The sequence below is a fragment of the Balearica regulorum genome, chromosome 3, assembly GCF_011004875.1.
Source record: "Balearica regulorum gibbericeps isolate bBalReg1 chromosome 3, bBalReg1.pri, whole genome shotgun sequence".
Taxonomy (NCBI): Eukaryota; Metazoa; Chordata; class Aves; order Gruiformes; family Gruidae; genus Balearica; species Balearica regulorum.
In genome coordinates this window covers 64,240,811-64,265,325 of record NC_046186.1, presented here as the reverse complement: position 1 = coordinate 64,265,325, position 24,515 = coordinate 64,240,811, and the positions used below count along the sequence as shown (strand labels likewise).

Genomic DNA, 24,515 nt, shown 5'->3' with positions numbered 1-24,515 from the left:
TGAACAACTAGTATGTTTTTCTATCTCTAGCTTAACTTTAAGTTTTGGAATTGAAATTTGTATTCAGTTGGCATAATTTTGCTTTAGAGAGTAAATACAGTTCTCTGCGTTCTAGTTACTTATGCTGGTTATTCTGATGAATGCTTTTGAGCTTTTTGCTACTTTGGTAGCTCATGTAAAAACACAAAAGCTTTTAAAAACAGGCATCTGAATATTCATAATAGAAAGGTGAGAGATGTGTAGACCTGCTCTAAGAATAGGTAAGTGTAGAAGTTCCATATCGAGGGAAATTATGTAGGAAATAACTAGTCTCTTTCTGAGCCTTCTGTGTAACTTTGACTAATACCTTCTTTTAAATACTACTGTGGGACTTTGCATGTTGTTTCTCAGAGGCACTCTGAAATTACAGGCACTGCAAAGTACAGGTTGGTTTGCAATTAAGAGTAATCTGTAGCATTCAGTGCACAGAATATTTATTCATATCTTTTTACTCCTATACAAGGAGACATACAGACTGTAGTGTGCACATATACTTCAGCAACTGATAGAAAATGAAGTTGGCTACTTGCTCGTCAAGTAATCTGCGTTACCAGGGAGCTCAGTGGTAGAGCTCTGTGCTGCCGTAGTTATGCTGCTATCATTATCTGACCTGCAGCTGCACCTTTCCCTTAACCATAGCAGCAGAGTTTCTGAAAATCCATCTGATATTGTCTAAAATCCCTCTGAGTATACATTTCAAAAGATGGCTATCAAAACTCTCTTTCTCTATCTCTTCTACCAGGGAGCTGAAGAACCCAAGCTAAAATGGGAACATATCACAACGCTCGTTTCCAGCCTCAGAGAGTTTGTACGGTCCACTGATCGAAAAATCATCGCAAGCACTCTTTCAAAACTGAAACTGGAGTTAGACTTTGACAGCCATGGTATCAGTCAAGTGCAGCTCGTGCTGTTTGGTTTTCAAGATGCTGTAAGTTGTCATTTTTACTAAGAACTTGCACCAAAACTGCCAAAAAAAAAAAAAAGCTAGAAGCCAGAAGCAAACAGAACTTCATTAACTTCCACCCAGAGTTACTGAAACAATAATATTTGGGGGCTTTGAACAAAACCAAGCCTACAGCCATGACTTGGTTTGGTTGCCATGTGATCCTTTTGGCAGGACACAGACCCTGAACACAACAACTGTTGAGATTTTGCTGATTAATGATCTAGAAGGTTCAGCATAGTTGCATAAACATTATGACATAATACTAAAGCAGGAAAGCCTTTTCAAAAAATCTCATTTTGGAGAGTTTTCTGGTAAATAGGACCAACACTGAATGTCAAGCTTATCCTACATAAATGCAGATCTCTTGAACTTGAGTTTTCTTATAAACTGATACATTAAACCACTCTATGCCCCCAGTAGTAGTCTGTCTGCCTTGTAATACTGTATTTAGTTCTTATTCTAGTATTTTTGGTAAGCAGCAGATTTCTGCCAAACTAGACATTTTCATTTAAATTTACAATAAGCAGGATAAGAAGGAAGGAAAAAAGGTTACTTTCTGTCAATAATTAATGCAAAATTAATGATCTCCTACAGTGAGTAACCACACACATATGGATACCCTTTAAATAGCTAGTTTACCAAAAGCAATTTTTTTTTTCTTCTTAAGCTATGTATTTAAATGTTAGTTCACAAGCAATTAGGCTTAATGCTCAAGATGAATAACCAACATAGGAGGGTGCAGCTGTACTGGGCATCACTTGTCCAGACTGAAGTCGTGTAATAAAAATGAAATGACAATCCAAGTAGGCATTTGAGGTGGATGATTCTGTAAGTGTTTAAAGCTGGAGCACTCTGACAAGTAAAAGAGCTGTCAGGAAGGACTGCATAGCATGTAAACTGTTTGTCACATAGACTACACTGACAGGAATTAGATAGCGTGTAGAAAAAAATAACAAAACTAATGTGTGAAAGGAATCTGTAAAAGAGAGGTTTCCACAAATCGAAGTTTTCTCTCAGTACACTTTAGCTCTCTGTTCTACTTAGCCTCATATTAATACCGTTTTGACACTTGGAAGAAAAAAAGCCAAATATACAAGATCAAGAAAAAAATCGAGGGGGGAAAAATACAAATATCTGGGTTGGTTTTCTGACAGAGATGTTGCAGGGCATCAGTTGTTCAGTAGTAATTGCCTGGGTTGTGTTCTTTTCAATAAAAATTTTACCCTCTTCTGTTAACTTCATCATTATAAGTTGCTGGTTTTTAACTGATGTATGTTTCTTTCATTACTATCTGTCTCTTATTTTACTAAGACAGCCCACAGAAATTTCAAAGAAAAGCTTTGCTTTATATGTGCCCAGTCTTAGTTCTTTTGGACATACGCTAGGTTTCTATAGTAGAACACCGAAATCCAGATCAGTATCAAGATCTCAGATACTGCAGAGACCTGGGATATTGCTAACAGTGAGGGAAGGTAGCTCCCGTGTTCTCAGGACTGTATAAGGTAGTCTCGGGTAATGAGGTTTAATAATCACAATATCCTCATCAGAGCAACCAAGAAAAAGTAGTTTTGTGGAATGTAAATAGCTAAATCGCATTACTGTGGATTGTTGTGGTCTTGATAAAGTTGTATTGTGCTTCTTCGGTATGTAGATAGGCTGCACTGAGGTAAACACGTCAATGTTTTGGTGCAAACTGCTTGCCGAGGGGAGTTGCGCTGCCGCCGAGGGCTGCGGGCCAAGCCCTTGGGGCCCTCGGGCACCGCCGCGCAGGTGCGGGCAGGCGCAGGGCAGGCTCCCCGGCTGCTGACGGCTGGCCGAGCCCAAGCGCGGTGCCCAGGTGCCACCTCGTGGCCGTTGCCAGCAGCACTGAGGAGACACAGGTACCGTGGGGGGTTGAGCCTGGAGGGCAGGTACAGGAAAGCCGCTTCCCAGTCGCTTGTTCATTCCCTCCCAGAGGGATGGGGGAGAGAATCGGAAGGGCAAAAAGTGAGAAAACTTGTGGGTCAAGATAAAGGCTGTTTAATAACTGAAGTGAGGGGGACGGGGACGACCCAACCCAAACTCACCGATGTTGCAAAAGCAATCGCTCACCACTAATACACTAATGCTAGCCAGTCCCTGAGCAAGGGCTCCTTTGGAAAAACTACCCCCCTAGTTTTATTGCCGAGCAGGATATTCTAGGGAAGGGAGTATTTCTTAGGTCAGTTTGAGTTAGCTGTGCTGGACGTGTCCCCTTCCCGCCTTTAGTCCTGCCCCAGCCTACTTGCTGGTGGGACAGCGTAAGAAACAGAGGCGGCCTTGACGCTGTGTAGGCTCTGCTCAGCAATAACTAAAACATGGGTGTGTTATCAAGGCTGTTTTAGTCACCAGTCTGAAACACGGCACCACATGGGCTGCTGTGAAGAAAATTAACTCCATCCCAGCCAAACCCAGTACAGGTACCTAACATAAATTACTGCATTACTGAATACTGTTGCTTTGGGGCAGTGAAAATAATATGATAAATAATATTTATTAACTTTTACACATCGTCTGAAGGCATCATTTGTGTAACTTCAGTCATTTTTTTATGGAGAGGTTACCCCAATGTGAAAGAATTAAATTAATCCCTTTTTTAGGAAGACCTAAGAGTGAAGTATCTTCTTGCCACATTTTTTAGTAAGCAATAGTTGCTACTTTTATTAATAAGGCTTTGAATAACTTCATAATTTTCTAAATACAGTTGTATTTGTTTTTTCCTGCAACTTCTTGAGTTCTGCTCCTATAGAATCTGTTGATTTGGGCTGCTTCCACGCCTGGAAAACAGCGCCAAGGCTGTTTTGTGCTGTTGCTGCTTACCGTGGCTAGGCATTTTGTTGTAGCATTGTCACCCCACCTGCTTTTTCCCTGTCATTTGGGTGTTGGATAACAATTCCCCCAAGGTAGAGACATTCTTGTGAGTGGCATGGAGCGTCCATACGGGCACCTGGCAATATGGCTAAAAGCGGTTTGAAAGCAGGCCTGTAGGGAATTAGGAGCAACCCAGTGTAAAAAACTATCTGATTGTATGAAATGAAAAGCAGAAGGAAAGAGAAAATACCACAGCATACAAATGAAGTCCCCTGACTATTTAAACTAACTTTAACTATTTTCTGAATCAAGAAGGAGCAGCATTACATTAGTTCTTTGATATTTCCTACAATTGTACTTTAGGTAAGTATTGCTCAGAACAAGCAGTGAAAACAATGCCAAAAAAATAACAAGATTAATTAGCTTCAGTTACAAGCCTTTCATAATGTGGTCCTTGGTATTTGTCTTGCTTGCATTTTTTTAAGTTTCTCTCCACACCCATGAAGGTTAAATAAACTTCAGTATCGCAGCGATCAAAAATCGCCTAACACAGGAACTAGTACTTGATAAAAAATACAAAATATTGGATGACTTGTAATAAAATGGTGGAAGTTGGCAATGTTGCTCCTTTCTTCATTTAATGACACATAAAATAGTTTCAATCACCTGCTTTGATACAGCATCTATAATTTCAAACACTTTATATAATGCTGACATATGTTATGGTTTTAAGTTGTAGGGGGATATAATATCTGAACTGAATTCTCTGTTGCTAGGTCAATAAAGTTCTCCGAAATCATAACATCAAGCCACATTGGATGTTTGCATTGGACAGCATAATCAGAAAAGCTGTGCAGACAGCTATTACTATTCTGGTCCCAGGTGAGTTGTTACTTAATACTCAGCAAATATTTATTAGCTGTCTCTTTAAACATGCTTTAGAGCTGTGATTATGACGCTTCGCTTCAAGATTTTGAAATGAGCAGTGGCCTTTTTCCTGTTTTGCAACTCAAAAACTAATCAGTGTATTGTCCAAGTTATTTTGGAAAGCAGCTTTCCAAGATGCGTAATCAAAACGATTCTACAATGCTGAGCAGTAGTAGGCTAAAGTGCTCTGGGGCCTAATTTTTTGAGGTGCACAATGCTGCCTCTTGAAATCCAAAAGACAGACCACTTGCCAGCACATGCTGATTTTGGAAGATGTTTTACAAAGTGCAGATTAATTATGTGCTTTTTGGAGCACTCAGAAGTCTCTTTGGCTCCTGGTCAGAAGCTGTCTAAATAAATAAAAAATTCAAAGAAAATTCAGACATATTTGCCTAGCAATATTTGGGTAACTGCTATATAATAAATCTGCTTTCTTTAATTTAGAGGAAGCACAGCTCTGTTGATCTTAGTATGTTCAGCCTTGAAAAAGGTATGTCGGATTGAAATGAAGAGACAAAATGGATCAAGGAACAAATGTCCCTTTTGTAAAGATGAGAAATGTACTTGTTAGTTCTTCAGCAGAAAGGACAAAACCCAAGTGTGATTCAGAATAAAAGTATTTTTTGCTGAGGAGACTAAAAGGAGTGCTCAGCAGTAAGAAGCCACAATTGAAGGAAGGAAGGAAGGAAGATTTATATTAAATGGTTAGAATTAACAAACAGATGTTGCGATAGTGAGTTTTATAGGAGTATAAGATCTTGTGTACATATCCTGCATACCTGGAAAGCTCTGGTAGGTAATTTAAACATGGAATAACAGAAACTAAAGTACACATATAGCTTTGTGTCCACAGTTTTATGGATGTATATCATTACCAAATAGACAGTGTTCTCCCTGATATGTAGAAGGGGGAAGTGTGCTACTTTTAATTGTCAGGAAGGGGGTCTATTTGTTATTTCCTCTCTATGTCTCTGGATAAAATTTTTTGGTATACGCAGTATTCTTATAATGAGAGAATGCTAAATATGCCAGGATAACAACAACAGGAATAGCTGGATATAAGAGAAATAATGGTTGTTTGTTTAATAAAACATTTCAGGTCAGACACATAAGGAATTACAAACCACTGAGAATGGAATAAAGCAAAAGAAAGCACTTCTGCTGCACACAGTGCTTCGGCACAGTTTGGCATGAAATGCTAGCCAAATCTGGAATCCTATTCATCCAGATTTATTTTTTTTAAGAGCTTTTGAACATTCGATGAGTTGAATTCGATGACCTAAGATGCTGTTATGGTATGAGTGGTCTTAAACGTCTAGAAAATATCATCTGTTCTTTTGCACAGAAATTTCAAAATTTCCTGCCAAAGCTGTAGGATGATCTGTAAATAGTCACTTAGGTCTGCTTCTGTTTTAATGTTGAAGATCTTTAATATTTTTTCTTTTGCTTGTATTTTAATGTTACTAATAGAATTGAGGCCACATTTTAGTCTTGCATCTGAAAGTGATACAGCAGATCAAGATGATATAGAAGTTGAAGATCAAGATGAACAGCCTCAGAATCAAACTATCCAACAGCCTTGCATTGTCATGGAAGATGCAGTAGCTACCTCAGGTGTAAGCACACTCAGCTCTACGGTATCCCATGACTCCCAGGCTGCTCACAGATCACTGAGCGTCCAGCTGGGCAGGCTAAAATTAGAGACAAACAGGTAAGTATGGACATCAGGGGACACTAGCTTACTTGTGACAGTATGTATTGTTTCACTTTTAAAATATATGTGCTAGAATACTAGTGACAGTATCAAAATTCCGTAGTACTGCAAGTTGTTCATTTAAATGATAGTCATTGTTTAGCTGTGACTGATCACTTATATTAGTTTTATTCATTTCAGAACAATAGTGATGCAAGTTAAGGTCAGTCTTGATTTCGGGTGTCCTTTCAAGGAAGGTCTGAAAAAATTGAGCTTGCTGCCAAGCTTCTGCTTTTTCTCTCCTTCGTATGCTGTGTATGGCTGATGAATGGTGTTATGTTTTATTTCCATTAAGGCAGAACTTGCTGTTCTTTTCTATAGTTATTCTTGGGGGATGAATTCAAGCTAGTCGACAGCCACACATGAGCTCTACAAGGAAACTGCTTCAGACTTGTTTTGTGCACAGAATTCACTGCAGCAGGATCTGTGCTTACCGACAAGCATTACCTTTTTATTAAATTCTGTTCATCAGAGAAAGATAGGAAAAATAGGTGTGTTCTTTAAAAGAAGAAATAAGCCAGAAATTTGGATGTTGGATTTTTTCAGAAATATACATATTCAGTCCACTTTAAACCTGAGCAGTGGTTCTTCTGGGGTTTTAGTTTGTTTAAGAAATGTCAGAAACAAATCTGTCTCCATTATTTTATCCAAATAATTTTCTATATAATTTTGCTTTCTTTTCATTAAAATATACCAGATAGTCTGTTTAAAGTAGATATTTTAGTTTTTGCAGCATCTGATTTATGACACTGGATTTCCTACAGACGTAAGTTTTTAATGACATTCATAGAAAGAGAACATGTCTTCAGTAAGACAGTTGTTATGCTGCTAGAACATTCTTTGCAGTTATTGTTCCAATTTAAATTAAAATGTTAAATTGCACTTTACTTTTAAATGTGTCCAAGAATTTTGCTATAGCGTAATTTGTTAGACTCTATTGTTTATTATAAACAATAAAGTATCAGTATTTTTGAGGTTTTATGTTACAATTAATTCTTTTCCTTGTGATGACCACTGAGAAATATTTTGATCTCCATATTGATACACTTTAAATAAATAAATACATAAAGAATTTAGATTGGCTCATTTTACTTCCAGAGTTGATGATGGGGAGTAGCATCAGAAGTGATCAACTTGTATGGGTACTGTTTTCTACCATTTTGCTTTTGTAAATTTCTCAAAAGTAAAGCCTTTGGCCAAATAATCACATCCTGTCATTCATGCAGAAATTTTGAGGTAAATAATAGGGACAGTTGTTTAAGTATTAATTAAAGCTTTATTGGCATAAGCAGCAAGCAGTTATCAAGAGAAAATAGTTGATTATTTTATTGGCCCTGAAGGCCTTTTTCAACCAGAATGGATAGAGAAGGAATAAATTAACTGAAAGGTGACTGCCCACCTGTCTGGACAGAATATCAATCTGCACTGAGATTAGCCAAGGTGTGGGTGTGTGTAGAGGCACAAAGCAGCTCTGTTCACGTGCAGGGTGGACTTGTTAAGAATTTGTCGCTCAGGTGTGGAAGGACTCAAATGCAACTATGCTGCTGGTAAGCCTGCATGCAAGCTAAAAGTACGGCTAGATGTTTTACAAATCGGTCATATGAGATGCAGTTTACTTCTGGGTAAAGACAGGCAAGGTGCTTTTGTGGCACATTCTCTAGCTGAATGCCAGAATGTCCCTTTCTTTCAGTGTCCCAGAAAAAAAAGTTGCAGTTCTCAACTGGTATAAATAAAGTAAAAAACCCTGTACTAAAATGGAACAGTTACTGCATAGTTCTCAGGCTGACAAAGGCTTCAAGGAAGGGACAAAGGTGCTACAATTCTTTCAAGGCAGAACTTCCTAAGACTTGGAAGTCAGTGATAGATTTATGAGTTTGTTCTCCATGTCCAATTTCTCTGACCAAGTTCCTGAATACATATTGTTCATAAGTCCTCCTTTTTACTAAAATGCTTTTCTAAAATATCAAACTGCAGCAGTTCCACATACTAATTTTCCATTGTATTCTGATTATTTTCCTTTGATCAGTTTGAAAGGTGCTGACCACTGAATCTCTCTGGGTTTCTCTGTGTGTTTGTGTTATGGAGGTAGTCAAACAAGGGTTCCAATTTGTTTTTGCTTGACATTCTCAAAAGTAATTGCTTAGGAGAGGACAGAAGGTGTTTTCTCCCTCTTCATATAACATAGGATGGTAGGCACAAAGTGCCTAGTATGTGAGGGTCAGCCCCTTTGTGGATGAGAACGTATCTTCCCCATTTAAGAAATGCAACCATAAGTTTTCACCGCATTTTCATTGCAGGTCCACCCTTGCCATACCTTTGAAAATGTCTGCTGGAGATGTGAACTGGCATTTTTCCTTAAAGGATCATGTCATGAAGTTTAGCCCTTGGTTTATGAAACACTTTGATGTTTGTTCTTCTCAATGACACAGTTTTGTTTAAAACAGAATGCTGGCTGTAGAAATGTCACTGAAATTTTGTACCATACCACCTGTTTAGTGGGTGGATGTGTATATGGAGGCTGGTGTGTTTGGTTTTGTGTTGCTGGTGTGTTTGGGTTTTTTTAAGAGCTATAGCTTTAGGAACCAGTAAATGTTTATGTCTTGATATAGGTCATAATAAATCTTAGCAAGAGGATATGCCTATGAAAGCTGAAGAAGTCTGTCCCTGTCTCTGTCAAGAAAGTTTCTAGTTTAAGTGTATTAAGATCTTTGCTTTCCTGAAAATTTGAAACTACTTAAGGAAATGTGCGCTTCCTTCCCATTACTTCACAGGTTATTGGAGGAGTTGGTTCAAAAGGAGAGAGAATTTCAAGTCCTCTTACATCAAGCTATAGAAGAAAAAGATCAAGAGATCAGAAACCTACGGCTTAGGTCACAGCCAATAGGTAAGTGAGAAGACTTTTCAAAGAAAAGTTTCATACTGGCTACAGATGAAGACAGTGGCAGCTAAACTTCTGTTCTTTTTATTGAGCTAGTGTCAGCAAAGATGCTTTATTATGCGGCTTCTGGTAGGGTTTGCTTTGAAGTGAGAATGGATATTGTGGAAACAAATTACCGAATTTGTTAATCACAGTACAAGGAATGATATGATTTAAATATTTGATTGTGATTATATGGAAGAGTACAAGGCTCATATCCTACAGAATAAATATTATTTCCAAAGAGGGAAATGATAATGTTTAGGTATGAGTTCTTTGAATTACAGACTGTTCCAACCGTTACACTGAAAGTTCAAGAGGATTTAGTCGGTGAGATGTGAATACACCTTAAAGCTTACTGAGGGAAGCTGAGTTTGATATGTGTCTGCCCTGAAGAAGGTGGAAGTGCTAATGCAGTTTGATGTTTTGGTGTAGTGTGCTTCAGAGAAGCGTTGCTTTCCAAAAGCAGATGATCCTCAATCTAAGGCGTTGCCTACGCACCAATTGTATGAGTTGCACTGAACGGTTTAGTTAAATTGATGCAACAGCCTTAGTGTAGAAACAGTTACAGTGAAATTGATGTGCCTTGTACTAGTAAAGTTATGTTCTGAAGACGACAGAAAACGTCTCTCTATCAATGTTCACAGTGCTTTAACTGTGTACCCCTAACCAAGTACAGTGATGGGTGTATAACTGTCTGTAAACTGTAATGAAGTGTGCGCTTTGGGAATTGACAGTTATCTTTATTTATGAGGATACTGGTATTCTAAGCTTGAAGGGAAAGCTCACTGAAGGAAGTGCTTCAGCAGTCAAAAATTACAAGAGGTTGCTTTGGCAACACAAAACCTTTTCTCAAAAATGCTTGTTCTAGATATTCCTGGATTGTCTGTCTGTCATCGTCATTCCACTGGCACAGGGACTGAACACCCTGACCTCATAAACTGGCTGAGCATTCAAGGAGCTGATGAGGCCACGATAAACAAGGTAGCAATCATTCTGTGTCTCTCTGACACAGTTGCAGCGCTGTTTTGTGACTCAATGCAAGAACACACCAAACCTTTTCAATTACTTCAGTGCATTTTGAGAGATGAATTTGTTTTCAGAGGACAGGAAAAAGCCATGAATATGAAAGCCTTCATAAAAACACAGTATTGTTAATAATTCCTATATCTCATTAGGAATAAGAGAATAAAATGTCCTGGTAAATAGACAGTATTGCTTTGGTTCATAATTTTTCAGTGTCTTTACACATTGGAGGAGTTCCTGCTGATTATAACCTGGGTACAGGGTACATGTTCACCCTTAGCTAACTGTGTTGAAGCGAAATCTGAAGTAGATTGGTCTGCTCTGCAGCAGATTATGTAATTTTAGAGGTGTTGAGCATCTCAGAATTTCAGCTGACTTCGGAAAACCCGCATGTAGTTATCACTCCTACAGATCAGATCAAAGATTCCTTGAAATTCAAGTACATCAAATTTAGATGCTGTTTTTGAAAAGGTAGATCTTAACTGTTGATTTTAATTTCCTCATGGGTGAAATGTGGTAATAATTATGCTCTAATTTATGTTCATTGAAGTTTGTGACTCTGAGATACCAGTGATAACAATAGAAATGCCAGTTGACAATGGTTTTGAGTAGCTATAAAAGCATTACACCTTTCAAGTTGTGCTTGGTATGCTAATGAAGTAGTTTCCCTGTATTTCTAGAAACAATGTGGATTAATCTGTTGCGTGTACCACATTTTGGCCCAATTTTAAGTTTCTTATAAACTTAAACTTTTATTTTTAAGGGCAGATGGTATATAAAACTTAGAAAGTTAGATTATATTTCTAACAAAATGTTCATTTAAACTTCTTTTTTGTAGTTCTTGGCTGAAGACTATACATTAACGGATGTTCTCTGCTATGTTACACGAGATGATCTGAAATGTTTGAGACTGAGGTAATTCTTCACAGTTGAAGCTGAACTGTGCTGAGCAGGAGTTGTGTTTTGTTACAAGAGAAAATAGCTGATACTAAGCCTCTATTTTTTTTGATCGTGCAGTATTAATTTAAAATAGGTCATACTTTCCAGTATGTCTTTGTTTACTGATGCATTCCTGATAAACACCTGCTACTGGCTAAATTTGAAAATAAGCTTTTCTTTTAAAGGAAAGAAAAGGGAAAATTTTAAAGTAAAGCTTTTACCTTACACTTGGAGACACTGGATATCCCACTAGAGCCTTGCTTTTATTTTAAAAGGTAGTGATAGCAAAACGTTCTGTAGTTTATCATAATCATCAGACTTCAGAAATACTACTCATAGACTGCAACTAACACTAGGTTTCACCTAATCATGCCAGGTGTGTGGGTCACTGCAGAACCAAGTTTAGGTAGAAACAATAGAAGTTATCAAACACTGTGTGTGTGCCCAGTCAGTTTAAAAATAAATAAATTTTTTTTTTTTTTTAAAAGGCAGGTGTTAAGGTTTTTTTCATAATGTTGGAAGTCTGCTGTGGGTTATGCAGGTCCTTTGGACCAGAAGTCTGAATTCCAGAAAGCAGGCATCTGAAAAGTGGAAAGATTGCCCTGTACTTTAATCAGAAAAGGACTCTGTTCTCTATTTGAGTATCACATGTTGAATTTCACCTTTGATCAGCCTTCCCACTGAATTTCATTGGTCAAAACCAGAGCAAGAATATCTGAAGGCACCTACATGGAATGCTTTCAGGCTAGAGAGTATCTTTGTACCTGAGCATCTTTGATTTTTTTTTCTTTACAGAGGAGGAATGCTATGCACGCTCTGGAAGGCCATCACTGACTTTCGAGAGAAACACGCCTGACACTGAAATTTTTCTTCGCTTCTCTGCAGAGAGGAAAAGATTTCCTTTCAGCACAGAGCAGGTGTGCTGTCAGAAGGACTCTTGCACTTTAATCCAGTATTTGTTTACCAATGTTAAAAACACTGCAGCTTCCTGACTGCTTTTACTCTTATAATCCATAATGAATCTGTAAACAACCTGCAACATTATTTTACTTTAAATGTTTTTACATGCATTTTTTTCAAAAATTAAACCACCACAAACCACCAAAACCCATTATAAACTCATGAAATATTGTAGTTAAAGTAACCACATGTTAATTTCATGAAAAACTGATGTAAGTTTTCATGTGACTGTACATCACTGGAACAAAACCAAAATGTGACAACAACTTCGCAAGTTTCTTTTTCTTTGTAATGTACTTCAATAATCTGTAGTAGAACATCATAATTTCAATCATAATTAGATATTTTTCTTTTAGTATGCAAGACCTAAAGGTAATTGTTTTCACCTACTGCCCTACATAGTTTAATATTGTTTATTTTTGGTAATTTAAGTAAGTTCTATGGTGCATTTGTTTTAGAGTTGTTTATGTACTACTGAACTGTACCAGTTGCATACACCTGAACCACAGTACTGTTAGCTTGTTCTAAAGCTATCTCTGACATACACAGTTGAAAATAAAAAAGAACCTAAGACTTACTTTTTCCTATATTTTTGGACTTTTAAAATAATAAAGGTGTAGAACTGGAAAATATTGGAATAAAAAAGAGGAAAAAAAATCATACTGAGTATCAAGGGAACCTTTCTCACACGTTAAAATTACTGTACTTTGAGTCTGATAATCATAGCATTGAATATTTTCTCCGTTCTCCTGTTCAGTCTAATTCCTATACTGACAATCCAGGGGCAAACAAAATTCTTCTCTGGGTGCTCTACTTGAAAAATTAATATCCTGCTTCCATGCACTGAATAGTTATTGTGGCCTCTTGTTTTCTTCTGCTTTTGTTAATGCAATATGTCTTTTCTCACACATAACGAAAAAGTATGGTGGATATTCCCTGTCCATCCACTCTCATTGTCACTCCAGCATTCTAGCACTCAGATTCTTATGCAGCAGCTGCAAAAAAATTCCATTGTAAGACTTGCCTGAACAGAAGCTGCTTCTTTTTTTCATAAGCCTTGGTAATCAGTGAACAGCTTATACCCTGAATTTTTCAGGTCTAACAAGTATTTTTCAAGGTAAATTAAATATTTTTTTCTAAACATATTGTCCTAACATGTATGTAGTAATTTTTGCTGACTAAACCCCAACAATTATATATTAAAAAATAGGCTAAATAAAGAGCAGTAGATTAAATAATTTTAGTTAGATTGTTAGATTTTATTTTTTTTTTTACTCTGAAGATGGTTCCACTGATGTTTGTTTTCAACTCATTCCAAAACATGACTACATTTTCAGGAGAAACATAGCTACTGTTTAACAATTCATACTGCTATTAGAGCAGAAAACAGTACAATTTTAAGATAGTTTTCAGCACTGGAAAGACCAATGGTGGGAGTTGACTTGCAAAACCCAAAGCAACTAAAAAACTCTGTCCATGGAAAAGTTGACCCTAGGACAATGAACTCCCCTAATTTTGTGTGAAACATGATCCTGTACCAGTCCATGACTACAGTTTGAAAACCTCTGATTTCATGCAGCATGAATAGACCAGAATGTAATTGCACTGCTTTATTTGTGTGTTATACTTTAAAAGCATGCAGCCTGTTCTCTATTATCTATGACTCAGGGTGCTCAGCAATTCCAGCTATGCGTAAGAGAAGGGAGTGTGATCGAGGAATCATTTTAATGTCTCCATGAGACCTAGCCTGGTACCAGATGGGACTTAATTCCTGTAGTTCACTACTGGCCTCACCAGACCTAAGGTGGCTTCTGCAGAGCTGCTCAGCAATCAGTTCTGTATTCTCCACTGTGAGACTGTATCAAGTATATCCCTGAACAGCACAGCTTACCTATCTATGTGCTAGATCTGTGCACAAAAGCTTATGTAATAATATCCTCACTGCAGGCTACTTCATATAGATTGTGCCAGACACATTACTTTTTATATCCTTGGACAGAATGTGAAGAAACATTTTGGGACAGGGTATATCGGACAGGTCAGCCTGGGATTCCTCAGCCTGGCTCCCTGAATATGCTGGTGGATGCCTACATGGACCATAAGCGAGGGACTTGAGATTACATTGTAAGGACACCTGAAGTTTTAGTGCAGGATTTTGCCAAGGGCAACCTTTTGACTACAGGACATACCACTCCCTTTAAGCTTGGATAGCTTCTTGGTCCTTGACTAGTGCTGTTGTAATCCAGGGCTCAGGTTGACTGAGAGACCTTTCCACCTCTGTTAAGAGAGCCAGGCAGAATGCAGAAGTGAAAACTTGACATAGACAATGCTGGTTTTGGAGTGTCTTGCACCTTTCGGCACAGAGCCCATCCTGTTCTTGTATCACGCTTTCCTGCCCGCAAACCACAGGGCACATTTATCACCTGAGCCCCAGCTCCTTCTGTTTTAGAGCACAGATGAAGTGCAATAAAACATGCATCCTCCCTTCCCCTGGAAGAAGATCTCACGCCCTGAACTTTAGCTGTTTGTGAAAAAAAGGACATTCAGCACGGTGGTGGAAGTTTGTTTTCTCCAGTGTGCCAGACTGAGGGAGCTGCATCTCTCCATCTGCTTGCCTGCATGCGTGCCATGGCTGTGTACTGCGAGTACCCCATTTCATTCACCCTGTTTCAACCGTGGTTTTGATGATTGGTACTATCTGCAAGCAGATGCAAAATGAAATGATGTTTTAATCCAGACCTAGAACATTTTTAAGAGAAACACTCTATGACTTTGGAAAGCAGTTTAGGGAAACTCACAGGAAAAGGTAACAAGACCATGACCTTTACAGCAAGGACTGATACTGGCTTCACAGAGCCATTTATTGGAAGCAAGACATTGCAGGCAGCCTAGGGTACGTACCCGGCTGTTTAAAAGTGCATGCCATAATAACGAGACTACAGCAGTACAGTTCTTTCCCAAACGATGCGGCACACAGCCTGGGCTTGTGAGGCGGCCACCACACCTCCCACCTACCCTCGAGACACCGGCGGGGAATTGGTAATCATCCCAGAAACCTGTTGTTTCTCTCCGAGCCGGTACCTAATGAGCTGTGCCAATGCGGCGGGAGCCCCTCTGAGGGAAGAAAAAACCAAAAAACACCCCTAGGGAAACACCGGTATATCGCCTAGAGCAGGGCTGCCGAGGAAGCCGGCCGTGCGGACTGGGTGGTCGCCGCCCACCGCCGCCCCCTTAGAACCGCCGGGTCTCGTGCCTGTGAGGGGCGGCCGTTACCCGCCCGCGGGTGCTGCTCGCGCTGGGCCCGCCCTCACCTGCTGCCGGGCAGATCCTGCCGCCACCGGCGGGGGAGGGGGGACGTGGCGTTCTCACCTGCCCGGGGCTGTAGATCCGCGGGGCGGAGCAGCTGCGCTCGGCGAAGAGGAGACATGGCGGAGGCCGCGGGCAGGAGCGGCCGGTGCCGGCGCCCCGCAGGTGAGGCGCCGCCGGCGTTTGGGGTGGTGGGGGGAGCGGCTCGGCTCGACTGCTGCGGGCGCCCCTGCGCACCCGGCCAGCTGCAGGCCGGCCGTGAGGGGAGGGAGTGCAGTGCAGCCCGGCGGCGGCCTCCTCTCGCAACAGGTGCGGGGCCGCCCCGCGGCTGCCCGTGCCCGCCGTGCGCCGGGCTGTGAGGGGGCTTTTCCCCGGGTGTCGCCCACTATGAATCGCCGCCTGCAGACCCACGACGGAGCCAGCCGTAGGGGCGGCCCCACGCAAGGGCGCTGCGGCCCGGTGGGGGCGGCGCGTCCGGCCCCTTGCCCGGCCGTAAGGGCGAGACCCCCCTCCAGGTCCGTGGAGGGGCGCCGGCGGGTGCGCGCCGTCGTGCTGAGGGCACGGTTTGTTGTTCTGAAACCCTTCGCTGTTAGGGCTTGGTGTGCTGCGAGGCGCCTTCACCGCGACGGGGCTAACGCGGGGGTGCCGAGCCGCGCGGGGCAGGCCCGGCCCGGCCCAGCCGGCGGGGAAGGGGCCCTCGAGGGCGGCCGCCGGGCTGCGGCGCTGGAGCCCGGGCGTGCGGGGCAGCGGGTTTTGAACAGGGCTTGAGGTAGCGGCGATCTCCCGCAGTTAGGGTGAATACCTGCAACATCTAGCTAACGGGAACGGGGGCGAGGTGAGCCCTGGCGAGGGAGAAGGGACGTCTCAGTGGGGTTAAGGTACCTGGGTAGCGGCGGCGGGTGTCTCTCCGAGCGAGGCCCGGGGCCTGCGCCCCGCAGGAGGACGGTCTGCAGGAACCGGGGTTTAGACTGCGCCTTAAAAGCATGCAAGCGACAGGCTTCTGTGAGCCCGTGCTTCCTATGGAGAAAGCAGGGAGGTGTCTTTACATCTCCTCTGATGAGGGATGTACGCTGCAAGAGCATTTTAAAACTCTTTTATTTTGCCCTAAGGGCGAGGAGGGTGCAGGGAGGAGATTTTGGCTTACGCAAGCGGATCGACCGTTGTATCACTGTTGTAGGCACAGATGCTGTTTGCTTTTGCACGCGATGGAGGGGTTGCCTTTCTGGCATGTTCACTGGGAGTGCTGCTTGCTGGACTGTGAAGTCTGACTCCAGCTTTTAGTCGTCTTTTTTCTTTTTTTTTCCTTCCTTCCCCAGTACAATTCCACTCACCCTTTGCCAGTACTTCACTTCTTTAACATATGTCCAAGTTTATCAGAGTAAGGTTTTTCATCTAAACAACATATGAATAGGCCATATGGCTGTTGGTTAATTAAATGTGTTTCCACAGTATAATATTTTTAATACATATCTTATATAACATGGGCATGCAGTCACAAGCAACAACTGTGGGCAGACCCATCCGAATGCTATCTTTTTAAAATAAAGTTAGAAGTGTAGTGCTTTTGCTCAGAAATCCTTTTTACAAATCACTCCCAGCCATGACTCTAAAGTTCAGCTTCAGAAAGGATGTGCATCTGTTATCCTATGTGTTTCAGAGTTTGCAAACACATTAACTTCACTCTCCACAGGAAGAACAGGCTGTCAGTGTATTTTTCAAGCTGCATTTAGCAAACTCTTTTCAAGTTCTCTACCTTACATTGTTGATGTGATTATTTTTTTAAACTGTATTATCAGTCCTTTTTTAATCACTTAGTAAAACTAGAGATGAGCTGCCAGGTGATACATAGTTTACGTATGTATGGTTTTAAAAAGACTTACCTGCCTGTATTTATTCTGAATTGCTTTGTAGTTTAATGTTTCTGTGCTGAATTTTTATTCATTAAGGCATATTTGTAGACAGGAGGTAGATCTGCTTGCATGAGTTGTTTGAGTATTTTGAGTTTAAATTGCTTTGTGCTGTCAAAGTTCATTCAAAACTGCCTCAACTGTGAAATACCAGAGTTAAACTACTGTGAAGCTGCTTGTTGTCTGTTGAGGTTCTTTTAGGTCTCTGAGTTATCACAGGGGCTTCCTTCCAGATGTTCACAAACAGGAACACCTTCGTAGTGTATCAGGGAGCTGTTCCACAGCTGTTTGGTCCGTCTGTGAGCGAGCAGATGTGTATGCCCAGGGAGGGCCGTGGGGATGGCTTTGGCTTCAGTCTGCTCTGCAAGCGGAACGCCCATATCTGGATCCGGCTCCTCAGGAAGGTCAACCTCCCATTCTGGTTTGGTGAAATTACCTATTCGTTGACTTACTGCTCTTGTTTAAAAACCAAAACAAACTAGCTAAATAGCTCTGTGTGTTGTGGTGTATGTTTGATATTTTTTTCCCCTCTTGTGGCTAGATATACAGACTTTCCTGGGGAAAGCTTTAACAGCACTGTGAGGACTTTGCAGAGAGGTGTTACAAATGGATCCCTTTATTGCTGCACTTAACTAGCTTTCTTCAGTTGAATGGCTTAATTACCAGGGTGAGGATTTTTTACTCTGCCATTCATAAATGTGTAGATGGAAAAATGAATACAGTGCTAAGGGGGTACACTAACTTACACCAGTTAGAGTTTTTTAATCATAGCTACTTGAGCATCTTCTAGCGCTGACAAGCTTTTCAGTGATTCCCGCGATGAGAGGGGCCCTCTTGTGGAGAACACCGAACAGGGAAGCTTCTCAGGCGGCTCTCTCCATGGCTACCCAGCCGTAAACACAGGCGTGCCTCTGCCGGAGAGACCTCCCTACGCGTGCTGTGGGCCGCCTCGGCCAGCTCCGTGCGCCGGTGACAATTTGCATAGGCGCTGGGAGACTAGAGAGAGCAATGTGCTTGGTTTGTTGCAGGAAAACTTTAATGTAATGATGTTGCATGCTCTTCTAGTTAGCATTCTCTTCTGAGCGAGCTCAATGTTATTCTGTTCTTTTTGCAGCACTGTAAATGATGTCAGTGCCGGGTAGCTTGTTAAAGCCAAACACCGAGGTGTTCTCTGTGTAACAGCTGGTGAGAGTTTTTCATCTGTCGCTTGTTTATCCTGGTATTTTCTCCATCTGAGAATAAATCAAGTTTTAGCTTATTGTGTTATATTTAATTTTTTTTCTTAGCAAATAGATGCATTACAGGGGAAACCACAAAGGTTCAGAAGGAACACGGTGGGAGCTTAAAATACTCTCCGGTTCCCCATGGTTCCTTCCCAGCGGTGCTGAAGTATTCTGCTGGGGAGGATTTGTACAGTGTTTGTTCCCGTTGCCTCCACGGAGAGCTGCCGGCCCCGCTGGGCACAGGCCGCTGGCGGTACCGTATGGGCGCGAGCAGCCGGGGCGGGGGGGGGCGGGGGTGTTCTTCCCCCGGCGCCCCAGGGCCGCGCGCCGCCGCCAGGCGGGTCCCGCGCGCTTGGCTCGCCTGCGGGTGCCGCTCCCGCCGCGGCCGGTGCTTGGCTACCGGCGGCAGGGGGGCAGGAACGGCCCGGCTCTCCGCTCCGTGCGATACACGGCCCCGGAGTTACCCGTGCTTCGTCAAACGCCCGTAACTTCAACCTCGGTTATCAGAGACCAAGGCGTCGAGAGGGTAACGGCGGTTTGAAGCAAAATGTTGTATTGCCGTGATAGTATATGCTTACACACCTTCAACGCTTTCAGCGTTTGTATGTTGTTAGAGTACTCTAATTTCCGTCCATAATTGTTTAAATGTTAGCCCTATTGTGAGTATTTCCTATCTTTTAATATATAAAGTGAGGATCTGTGATTCTTCTGTTGCCACCCCTCTCTGATTAAAGCCCATTCAAACTTTGAAATTCTCTGCCAGACCTTACCATTACTTAATCGGTCCTACATGAATAGTTTCGTGAGTCAGTACTGTAGCTCTGAACACATAGACTCTGATTTATCAGTAGCTTGTAGAATGAAAATGATACAATTAAATTTAAAAGTGTAGATGAGAGGATTAAAATCCTTATAGAAGCCATCCCTCACCTTTAGAAAGCTTCTAAAGTACTGTCTCTTGGTATCTTTTATTGGTCAAGTAATGTTTGTGCAAGGACTACATACTGTGGAAAAGTTTGAACAAGCCTTTTTACATGCATATTGTGTAATGTGAGTCAGGCTGTCTTTCTCCACCCACCTACTCTCAGCACTGTTAGTGTAAAAAAAAAAAAAAAAAAAAAAAGAGGGGAGGAAACCAACAAACACAAAACCAACTAAAAAAACCAAACCTCACAAAAAATAAAAAACCAAACCCAACAAATAAACCCCAAACCAAACACTGCCACAAAACCTCTGGAGTTCATAGAAAAAATGAGGCCTATTAAAGGATGCTGGAGCAGCTGGCTTATGTGCTAGTTTCTCTGTAGGAAGAGAACCTCTGCTAATCTAGCTAAAGTAGTATGCATTGTGATTTTACTTGGGCTTCGTTATGGGTGTTCTTTTGTATGTGCTTTTTCACATTGTAAAAATTGTAAATTTGCAGTAATCTGAGATGGCTACAATTTTATTTGTATGATGGCTGGTTTATTACTATCACTGATAAACAAGTTTAATACTTTACAGCTGAAAATTATCTGTGGTATTAAAGGTAATTAAATATGATCAGTGAAATAATTGCTTCAATTATGTAAATACTGTATAATCTTGCAACATATTTTCTTTTCCACTTGAAAAAGTGTGCATAAGCCTAGACCCGCAATGCAAGCCACAGCGTGCTGCTAATGTTGTTGTGGTAACTGTCTTTGCACACCCACCTTTCCTCCAGGAAGGAGATCCTCTGTATGAGAGTTCTGTTAAACCAGAAAGCTGGAGAAGGACTGTTTACACAGGCATGTAGTGATAGGATGAGGGATGATAGCTTTAAGCTGAAGGAGGGTCGGTTTAGATTAGCTATTAGGAAGAAATTCTTCACTGTGAGGGTGGTGAGGCACTGGAACAGGTTGCCCAGAGAAGCTGTGGATGCCCCATCCCTGGAAGGGTTCAAGGCCAGGTTGGATGGGGCTTTGGGCAACCTGGTCTAGTGGAGGGTGTCCCTGCCCATGGCAGGGGGGTTGGAACTAGATGGTCTTTGAGGTCCCTTTCAACCCAAACTGTTCTATGATAAATAGTGGCCTGCTAGGTACTGTTTCAGAACAGGCTACGTGCATATTACACATTTAGGGTGAAAAAGACTATGAGAAGATGATGCATTTGTTAAACTAGTTCAGATTTAATTCTGCAGATTAAATTGATTGAGTATTGATTCTGGAGTCACACTATCTTTGCTTTCATTAAAATCAATCTTTGCTTTCATTAAAATAAGTAGAAGGTATATCTATATCCTCTGTGGCTTTGGAGAAAAAAAAATCTTGAAAATATGTATCCTAGGCAATCTGTCAGATTTCAAGGAAAATGACCCTAAGTTGTCTGTTAAGATGACATATGGGGAGCAGGCTGCCTTACTATCCAAATGGATGGAGTTAGCAACCCTGACTCCTGTTGATTTTGAGATTCTTCAGAGATATAAGTGATGGTGTGATTCATACTCCAGATTGATAGTGCCTGTGAGACTAGATTATGGAGGGAAGAAGTAGAGTACTGATGTCTCTAAATATTTCTTGTGTCGGTAACTTTAAGGGAAAACACTTTAGAGTATATGGAATCCAAAAATCCAGATTTCCTGGTCACCTGTTGTTGTTTGAGCTGCCAGCTGGGTTAAACCACCACGCAGCCATTTGTTTACTCCCCCCTGTCTCCTCCACAGTGGGATGGAGGAGAGAATTGAAAAGGGGGGGGGGAAGTAGAACTCATGGGTTGAGATAAAGACAGTTTAATAGGACAGAAAAGGAAGATGATAATAATGATAAAAGAATATATAAAACAAGTGATGAATAACACAGTTTCTTACCACCTGAAACCAAATGCTCAGCTAATTCCTGAGTCCCTCTGCCTCTTGACCCACCCCCTGGTAATATACTGAGCATGATGTCATAAGGTATGGAATATCTCTCTGGTTAGTTTGGGTCAGCTGTCCCCTCCCAGCTTCTAGAGTGCCCACCTGCATTCTTGTTTGCAGGCCAGTATGAGAAGCTGAAAAGTCCTTGACTGCTTGGCAATAACTAAAAACATCAGTGTGTTATCAACATTGTTCTCATCTTAAATCCAAAACACAGCACTACACCAGCTGCTAGGAAGAACATTAACTCTATTCCTGCCAAAACCAGGACACCTAAGAAATGTGTTGGGAAGTAAGATGTCAGGAGAGTACTGGTAATTAACATAGCACAAAGTAGTTCACAGGATTCCATGCATCGGATATTCTCAGTAATACAACAATGGAGAAAACTTTAATTTGGTCTTGGCATATTGCCTTTTCTTTAAAGTACGTTCACATTTCTATGGAAAAGCTTAGTACGTACATAAGTGCTCTTAATTTTGAGTGCTTTACCAGTGCTTGGTTCTCTTCAACATTGCCCAGGCTGTTAGTAGAGTAACTGGCATTGATGACTTCTGTCTTCTACTGAATTCCTGTTTCCTATTGCCTTGTGAAGTCTCCATTCCCCACTGCCTTTCCTTATTTGACTGAGTATTGGCTGAAGTTACATGGTATGTTCTACTATAGGGTCTGATCCAATATCATTCTGTTACATAGAAATAAAAAGTGTTGGCTAAGAATGATCTAATATGTTTCTATTCATCATGGTACACATTGTGCAATTTTTATAATTAGTCATACTATGCAAATCCATTTAATTAAAAAATTTAACAAGACTTGTATATCTTGTATTTGATTGTTTTATTGGGGGGTGTGTGTGTGCACGTTCAAAGTGTTTATGGATGATGAGACTCTTACCTCCGTGTTCATGTGTCTCTTGCTCTGATGAGGGAGTTTGAGTCAGAACAGGGCTGGGCTCCCAGCCGCCTTCTTGATTTTTCTGTACATGGGAATGCACACAGGTTGAGTTTTAATTGACAGAAGGGAAAATAGTAAACACTTACCTTCTGTCTAGTTGCTTTTGAGGACTTCTTAACATCCCTTGGTCCAGTGTGTGGCACTGCCCATGTCAGAGGAACAGCTGAAACTCGGAAGGGGTCACTTCCAAGAGAAGTCTTCTGTGGCTGAGCAAGTGCGTGGAGATGTGTTTCCTGGTGGAGCTGCTTCCTACTCCAGGGTTGTGCAGGCAGCGAGGTTGCTGGCACAGCTGTCTGCCTGTGATTCATCAGGACTGCAGTGGGTAGGGATGAGGTGGAAGCCTTCCACATCACGTGAGAAGATTGCCATGGCTGCTCTTAGCATCTGCAGTTCTGCAGCTGAAGAATATGTCATCTTACTGTTTTGATCAAAGTAGTATCTAGAATGTGCACAGTCTTTGCAGCACTTATGATGGGACCCATAAACAGATGTGTAAGGTAAAGGAGCCAAAGTAGTCAGGATAGTTGATAAGAAGATAAAGACCTGGTGTCTGCTTTTTGTTTCCAGACCTAGCTTATTTAAAATTCATGCTCTCTTAGATATGGATAATAATTCTGAATTCAATTTATTGGAAAAGGAGATACTGAGATATGAAACCAGAATAAAGATGTTTGTTCAAACTCAGGAGAGAAAGGAGAAAAGAGCTGAAACTGCCTTTCTAAGTTTGCTTTCTGAAGAATCTTAATAATCCACTGCTGCTCCCCTCTGTTTCTACAGCACATATTCAAGTGGATGTTTGCTTAGGAAGGCTGAATAGTTCTGCTCTTTCTTGAGTTGAAGCACCTAATTCAATGGATGAATGAAGAATAAGTTCATGAAACTGCTGTGGGTTTATGGCCTCGACTTTTAGAAGTGAGTTGACTCATTGCTTATTTAAAGCTATTCAGAGTGCATCTATGCTCTTGACAGCAGGCTTCTCATTAGTCAAAAAGATGAAGGTTTCCCTTCTTAATCTCTAGCATTTTATATTCAATCTTACTGATTAATGGAAGGGGCCTTTTTTCCTTCCAAGAAGGTGGAAAGAAATCAATTATTATATCAGATGTTTATATACTAAATACTGAAGTTGTTTTAAAAAAATTAAGGTACTGCTGTAAAAATAATCTGCCAGTCCTTTATTATCTTGTAATAAAAGTGAGTCCTTAGACTTAAAAATCTCTGTAAAGACAAGGTTATTCTCTGTCCTTTTTTAACAATAAGAACTAGAAGGAAGAGAGAATACAAGAGCAGCAGTGGAAAAAAATTAGGTGTGCATGATGTTTGAGACAGTGGTTGGCTTAATGGAAGCTAGTATTTTTTTCCTCATATTGTGGCTCTATCTGTTCTTTACAACTTAACTTTTCTGTCTTTCAGCTGGGGGGGGAAATTCCTGTCTGTCTTTTCAAGGCTATTTTGCTCTGTCCTAGATTTACATGGCATTGAAAAGAAGGTTTCCAGTCCTTTGATGCTGAGTAAATAGCTGTTTTCTCACATGGAGGGGGGGGGGAAGCTCTACTTTCTTGGTTGTTCTTGCCTGATTTAAAACCTAGTGAAGTATAAAGTAAATGCAAAGAGATGAGTCTCCTGAAGGAAATTAGAGAGAGATTGAGTTTGGAATTTGGTTAGTGTCCATATATTCCAACATTGTCCTGTGAGGAATAGAGAGTTAGACTTGATTATCCTTATGGGTCCCTTCCAACTCGAGATACTCTATGATCTAGCACAGTCTATATTATGTATTTTTAAGTGAGTTCTTTAAAAAAAGCTTTTGACATAGATTATTAATGTTGAAAATGTCCATATGAAATATGATTGTGTGTTTTGATGGGTAGGTACATTTAAATTTTTTTGGTGTACTGTTTTTGCAGAACA

General features: G+C 41.0%; 2 protein-coding genes across 8 annotated transcripts in view; both read left to right on the top strand.

Annotated features, from left to right (window-relative positions):
* Positions 1-12,914, top strand: part of MAP3K5 (mitogen-activated protein kinase kinase kinase 5) — a 109,250-nt gene extending 96,336 nt beyond the window's left edge. The window contains exons 24-30 of one of the 2 annotated variants that reach the window (XM_075748194.1): positions 782-967; positions 4,591-4,696; positions 6,212-6,452; positions 9,266-9,378; positions 10,283-10,395; positions 11,276-11,352; positions 12,172-12,914. In XM_075748194.1, coding sequence (XP_075604309.1) covers positions 782-967; positions 4,591-4,696; positions 6,212-6,452; positions 9,266-9,378; positions 10,283-10,395; positions 11,276-11,352; positions 12,172-12,232 — 897 coding nt within the window. In that variant the 3' untranslated portion in view covers positions 12,233-12,914. The remainder of the gene's footprint in view (positions 1-781; positions 968-4,590; positions 4,697-6,211; positions 6,453-9,265; positions 9,379-10,282; positions 10,396-11,275; positions 11,353-12,171) is intronic. The other variant, XM_075748195.1, reaches the window with a different exon arrangement.
* Positions 12,915-15,633: 2,719 nt separating this feature from the next.
* The window catches only part of MAP7 (microtubule associated protein 7), a 121,454-nt gene continuing 112,572 nt past the window's right edge, over positions 15,634-24,515 (top strand). For 5 of the 6 annotated variants that reach the window (XM_075748201.1, XM_075748202.1, XM_075748198.1 and 2 more), the window contains exon 1: positions 15,653-15,807. In XM_075748201.1, coding sequence (XP_075604316.1) covers positions 15,762-15,807 — 46 coding nt within the window. In that variant the 5' untranslated portion in view covers positions 15,653-15,761. Of the gene's footprint in view, positions 15,808-24,515 lie in introns of all 6 variants that reach the window. The other variant, XM_075748204.1, reaches the window with a different exon arrangement.